Source organism: Schistocerca serialis, chromosome 3 (assembly GCF_023864345.2).
Source record: "Schistocerca serialis cubense isolate TAMUIC-IGC-003099 chromosome 3, iqSchSeri2.2, whole genome shotgun sequence".
NCBI classification, from domain to species: domain Eukaryota; kingdom Metazoa; phylum Arthropoda; class Insecta; order Orthoptera; family Acrididae; genus Schistocerca; species Schistocerca serialis.
In genome coordinates this window covers 357,984,911-357,991,757 of record NC_064640.1, presented here as the reverse complement: position 1 = coordinate 357,991,757, position 6,847 = coordinate 357,984,911, and the positions used below count along the sequence as shown (strand labels likewise).

At 40.8% G+C, this 6,847-nt stretch overlaps 1 protein-coding gene across 1 annotated transcript; it reads left to right on the top strand.

The window, feature by feature from the left end:
* Window positions 1–890: 890 nt before the first annotated feature.
* Window positions 891–1,358, top strand: LOC126470858 (uncharacterized). Its single transcript, XM_050098873.1, has one exon. The coding sequence runs from the start codon at window positions 891–893 to the stop codon at window positions 1,356–1,358; it is 468 nt and encodes a 155-aa protein (XP_049954830.1).
* Window positions 1,359–6,847: the final 5,489 nt, after the last annotated feature.

Here is a 6,847-nt window from a genome sequence, read left to right as displayed (position 1 = left end):
TTAAGTTGAATTTCGAAATATGTTAAGTTATATCATTGTAACCGGCATGCACTTGTTTTGAGCATAAAATATTGCAGTACGAATTTCATATATGGAATGAAAATTCTATGTAAAATGCAGGACTATGGCTTAACGCCGAAACTGTAGTTGTGACGTGATACTAAAAATTTGTCAACAGTCAATCGCGCCATGATTTCCTTCAGAAAATATTATATCACTGTGACCCCCGCACAAGAGAAATTCTTGTTATCGGCAAGCTTTCATTCTAGAACTGCCCATTGTAGACGCTCATTTCAACCACACTTGACACGATTATTTAACAAAGACATGTTTCAATTCTTCAGTTTTTAAGACAAGATATGTTGTAACTTCTTTGAAACCCTTTCTTTTCAGTTGCCGAGTACTACAGAAGAATGGAAATGATGTTCGGAGGAATTTGATAAAGCATGGAATTTCCCCCATTGCCTGGCTGCTACAGATGGTAAACATGTAATGTTACAGGCACCAATAAATAACAGCAGCGAGTACTATAACTACAAGAACTTTTTTAGCATTGTGTTATTTGCTCCAGTGGATGCAAAGTTCAATTTCTTGTGTGCACATGTAGGTTCACAAGGTCGTATATCTGATGGCGGAATATTCAAAAGCACTAAATTGTGGAAGAAATTGCAAGACAACTTCCTTAATATACCTCGACCTGAACCACTTCCTGCACATGAACAAATGGTTCAAATGGCTCTGAGCACTATGGGACAACTTAGATCTACTTAAACCTAACTAACCTGAGGACATCACACACATCCATGCGCGAGGCAGGATTCGAACCTGCGACCGTAACGGTCACGCGGTTCCAGACTGAAGCGCCTAGAACCGCTAGTGCACGTGAACAGATGACACCATATGTTATATTGGCCTACGAAGCATTTGCTTTGCATGAGAATGTGATGAAACCATACGCAGGCGTCTATGCGAAAGGTACAAAAGAGAGAACATTCAACTATCGACTTTCAAGAGCCCGTCGGGTTATCGAAAATTGTTTTGGAATCCTGACATCCGTTTTTAGGGTCATGAGGAAACCAATGCTTCTGGACCCAGAAAAAGCCAGTGTTATTGCACTGACAACTATTTACTTGCATAATTATTTGAGACAGAGCAAGAAATCTTCCAGTTTGTATGCTCCAGACGGCACAGTGGACAGTTGGTACTTTAGTGGAAGGAACATGGAGACGGGAAGCACAACCAATGTCATTATGCAATTTAAAGGCAGTGCCAAGAAAAAGTTCGTCAAATGCCCGAGCTATTCGCAAAGAGATAGCCGACTATTTTATCAAAAATGGACGTATACCTTGGCAAGATGAGGCAGCATGAAAGCATATACGTGTTTGTTATCACTACACCGTTGTGAAGACCACACTTTATGGCCTAATTATCTATTGTGTTAAAGTGCTAATAGAACCTGACTGTATATTATAGATAATTGTTACATAACATGTACGTACATATTCTGTGTTTATGGTACCAGTGGGAGTGTCTCGTTCCTTCAGGAATTCAGATAATGGGAAAGCAAACCAGTTACTATTGTGTCTGTCAGCCCTGAAACAATAGTGCGATGTTATAATAAATGTAAATGGGAAACTGTGTTGTTACAAACATCGTTTATGAATAATTACCTTTTCCAGTGCCCCTCGACTTTTTCATTTTCATTTTCTCCCTTCTGTAGGAAGACAACAATGATGTCATTCTTTTTTTTTTTGCTTCATCGATTCCACAGCCGACGCCACTCGCAACCCACTGCCAAGCATCACTTTTTTTGGTTTTCATGTGGTAATTATTGTCTTTTGGGTCCCACAGTTCCCGCCTTTGTCTATACAGCTCTATGAGGTTCTCACTTTGCTTCCGGTCCCACTCCATAACGAGGACACCTACGCGAGAACACACGACCTGTCACCGCAAATTGACGCACGCAATAAACTACCGCGCCCGCCAGCCGAAACCCCGTCTAAACTGAGCGCGCGCAAACGCGTCACTCCCTTTGATGTACCGACAACAGCCGGAAAACTGCGCGGCGCGGTTCGCCGTCCACACTGGACGCGCACAGCAGTTTTGCGCAGCGCGGCGCGGCACGGCGCGCTCAGTGTAGACCCGCCTTTATACTGCAGTCGAATGCGCTGTCACTTGCGCGACAGAACGGCTGACAGGTACAGAATCTCTGCTGAGTGCCTTCTGGGCAGGAAATCAGTTTTACCAGGAATAATTTGCGCTTGGGTCGTAGTTCATGACTGATAGTCGACAATCTATTTATAATATATGTATCCATGTGCCAAAGTTATACAATTCCTTAGTTTTGAGCGAGTTTAATGACGTTGCAGGGCGCAGGGAAAACAATGTACATCGTAGCAGATATCGCAGTTCTAAATGGGTGGAGCATAAACGCATCAACTTTCGCAAGGCTCCCATTATCAGCGTCCACAAAATTCCTTTCTGTTGTTACTTAAAAGTTGTAATTGCGTTTTCTGTCACTACATAGCTAAACTGTTTTCAGTAAAAATACGTAAAAACCTCGTAAATTCATTTAACGCTCCGATAACACAAGGATCTTTTTATTGCCTGTGACTTCATCAGAGCATCAGTCAATAACAGAACGTTTTCGATCATGCGACCAGATCTTGATACTTAATGACTTTTTGAGCTTTAAAGTAACAGGTATTTGGTAAGAATATTGACAGTAGATGCTATTGAAATATTATAATCTACCAGAATAACATAATTCGAACCATACTTATAACAGCGGAAAATGGCGCATTGCTGTTTGCTAAATTTATAGTGCAGACAGAGCAAAACATTCTGCCATTTTGCGTGTGAGGTTATTTTGCCTGATTCATTTTGTGTTGTCAAAAATGGTTCAAATGGCTCTGAGCACTATGGGACTCAACTGCTGTGGTCATAAGTCCCCTAGAACTTAGAACTACTTAAACCTAACTAGCCTGAGGACATCACACACATCCATGCCCGAGGCAGGATTCGAACCTGCGACCGTAGCGGTCGTGCGGTTCCAGACTGTAGCGCCTTTAACCGCTCGGCCACTCCGGCCGGCTTTGTGTTGTCGTAAGAGGAAAGTTAATTTGCCACTGTCAACACAAAATTTATTTTTCAATGCGCTGTATCAAGGACTCACTTCAAATGTTCGAACAATTAAAGAGGAATCAAAGAATTATTTCAGTAATATTCATAGCTACAATGCAGAATTTGCTATCGTCAGTTCTGAAACTAAAATTTCAGACACTTTTATGTGGAGCGTGTGACTTTAAGATGTATGACCTTTTTTTTTTATCATAGATCAGTCACTTCTACATACGGTAATTCACCATGTCATGTGCACTTACAGTTTTATGGCATCGATACGAATGGTCAGATTTCGATCATAGGCGATACTAGTTACCCATTTACGTGTATATAACTGTTTGTTCTCAGATCAGCCGGCCGGGGTGGCCAAGCGGTTCTAGGTGCTACAGTCTGGAACCGCGTGACCGCTACGGTCGCAGGTTCGCATCCTGCCTCGGGCATGGATGTATGTGATGTCCTTAGGTTAGATAGGTTAAAGTAGTTCTAGGGGACTGATGACCTCAGAAGTTAAGTCCCATAGTGCTCAGAGCCATTTGAACCATTTTTTTGTTCTCAGAAAAAGATATATTAATTTCACAATACTGCCGGTTCTCATTAGCTGTAGTTTAATTAAGTGGATTATTTGACTGAATTTTGGCATGTCTCATGTACTCTAATTAGAATATTAATAAATTATATGATGAGATGAATAAATAACTATTTTCTCACAACATAAACAGAATGTATATGCCCCGGGACAACCGGGAAATCCGGGAAAACCCGAGAATTTTTGTCATCCGGAAATTATTCGGAATACCGGTGATTTTTCATGGTTTTATATTCAGGTAAATTTTTGTAATTTTGACTGGTAATAATTGATACTCTAACAGAGAATATTACTATATCCCGCTACTGCAAAATAATACTGCAGCAATAAAACATACACGAGAGAAAAATACCAAAGGAAATGTGCCTTTTACAACTACAAAACACCGTGCACACACAAGCATCTGCTAACAGCAAAATGTGTCGAAAGCCTTAAAACGAATACTGCAATACTTCGTAACAACAAACTGCTTCCGATGAGCGTAACGTCACAACTAGTTACATAGGTTCGTTTGAGAGGTTGCCAGGGGGCGCATGCGCAGTTCTGTCTCACAAGAGCTGTCTTTCCTGGTTCTCCGGCTACTTGAAGACAGATGCTAACCGATAATCTTTTTCTGGTGCTCCCAAGCTGCCGGATTCGCGCGGAGCAGTCCGAGTTGTAGTGGGGAGGTGGTTAGTCTCCACGTGGGCCGTTTTGCTGTGCCTGTCAAATGAAAACAAAACTGATTTCTGTGGCCGGGAGCTATCAAGTGAATTAAAATACATTCACATAGTTACAGAAGGCTGAAATATATTACTAGTTTCAATTTTCGGATTTTATTTCATTTCCTCATCTTTGACAGTCAAGCAATACTTGCTTTGCAGAACACTGAAGTTATTTTTGTCGGTTTGCTAGAGAAATTTGGCTTTTATTAAAGTTTTCCGCTGATGCAGTCAATTCCTTTGAAACGAAACTTTTCATTCCACAGTATAGTCCAGTGTGCTGAATTTCAAGTGCACGTTTTCGTCTTCTGGCAAGTATGGCATTTTGCCATAATAAAGAACCAAACATGAGATAGTACAGTACTGGTACTCTGAGAAAATAGACATCCCGAAAACCACACTAGAAAGGGTAATATGTGGTTGGGTCCTACTTCTTTGTGAATATGGACATACAAATGTGTACTTCAAGCCGAATTATACATTTTAATATGGTTTACGAACTTTTGATGCCCTGTTTCTTTTATGATGTAATGTAAGATATCTTAATGCATTATACGTACGAACATACGGGCTTCCTACGCTATCGTAGCTGCGCAAGCGTAGTAACGCCTGTTTTCTGGCACACCATGGCAACTGCATAAAAGAACCTACTGTATTTCTAACAGGTCTCGGGAAAATACTGCAGTTGGTGGTTTCAAAAGCGTTACTTTCAAAGTAAATTTCCTTTTACGAAAGATAAATTACGTTACGTGTGAGAATGTGCGATGAATTTTTTACATCATAGAGCGTTTGACTTGTTTACATAGTATAACACACGCAAAAGAAAGACCAATATTACATGTGAAATCTTAGATTCTCTTGTAGCTTACTAATCTTCGAGATCAATATAATATGCAAAAGCTTCGCTTTTCTTGTAGCTACACTATGTATATTAATCTAGACCATCAACTTTTCCTATTTGTGTGTTCGCGCCACGTAACAGTGATGTTTGTATTGGCTGACTACATCAAGTGTCCTATGCTGTAAATATCGGCTGGCGAGATCACGCGACATGAGCTATGACTGGCTTACAATAGGACTTCGCAATCTCGATTTCAGTGCTTTCTTTGGTGGAATTCGGATTTCATGATGATGATGAGGAGGAGGAGGTTCCATATTCCGAGGAGCGTAGGGAACGATGCGGGACGCCCAGAGGTCGTAGTGGAGGTGGTTTGCCATTGCCTTCCTCCGACCGTACTGGGGATGAATGATGAACAATACCCAGTGAACTCGAGGTAAGGAAAATCCCTGACCCAGCCGGGAATCGAACCCGGGACCCCGTGCGCGGCAAGCGAGAACGCTACCGCAAGACCACGAGCTGCTGAAAAATTCCACTTTACACTTTCGTAATTACGAAAATATGTAGCGTACACGTTGTGCACATCATCCAAGATATCTTTTCTGATGGATTTCGTTTACAAAAGTGGCGGCGGGAAGTACTACGCCGATGACGTACAAAGCGTTAACCATTTAAAGGACTAATAAGTTCCATGGGAAAGTATACTGTCACTTAACATGGAAAAGTGTATTTTCACCTGGAAAAAAGCTTAATTTTTAACCGCGAAATCCGGGAAAAATCCGGATTTTTCCCCTTGTCAACGTATATACCCTGATAAAGGAGCTTCATGTCATTGCCTAGTAGTGCATGACTTTTTTTCATCAACTTACAACTGGGTCCTTTGGCTGTGAAAAGTTTATCGAAATCGATCAACTCAGTTGAAAATGATGAGCAGTTTACTGCAGGTGTATTCCTACAGACGGAAAAAAAATCCTGCAGAGGCTAAAGAGACACTGCATTCATAAATATTATGAGTTTTGGAAGGAACAAATACAGATGAGTGTAAACTGAGAGATGTCCTCCTGTGAAGAACTTAAAAGAAATAAACATTCCACATCAAGGGAACCAGGGATTCCCACTCGACCATCTCCAAATCTAATGAAATTTCGTGCGAATATTGCATATGGTCTTGGATGGTTGCATACCAAATTTCAGTCCAGTATCTTCAGTGGTTGAATTTTTATGGGCTTTTAAAGAGAGGTTACTCATCTTCACACCACATACAAAGGTGCAAATGTGCCAAGTTTGCTAGGCTTTTTTTTTTAGAAGTTATAGAAAACATTTGGTCATTTGCTTTAATATACATAGACACCTTTTAATGTGAATCACACGATGGCAAAATTTAGCGATTTAGCCATACCTAAATAGGGATACAAGCTTCTAAAGTGGCTAAAAGATATGCCACACTTTTCTGCGGGCCAAGGATTGACCAACCACTGCTGCTTGTCATATGAACCAATCATACCAAAACTTCAGAGAGTTATTCTTACCTGTGATGTCTATGTATGTATTAGTTTTAACTAACATTTGGTGCCTAAATGAAAAGATATGCATCTGCAA

Excerpts from the sequence above, each read along its gene's own strand:
- LOC126470858 (XM_050098873.1), top strand. The coding sequence starts at position 891 with ATGACACCATATGTTATATTGGCCTACGAAGCATTTGCTTTGCATGAG.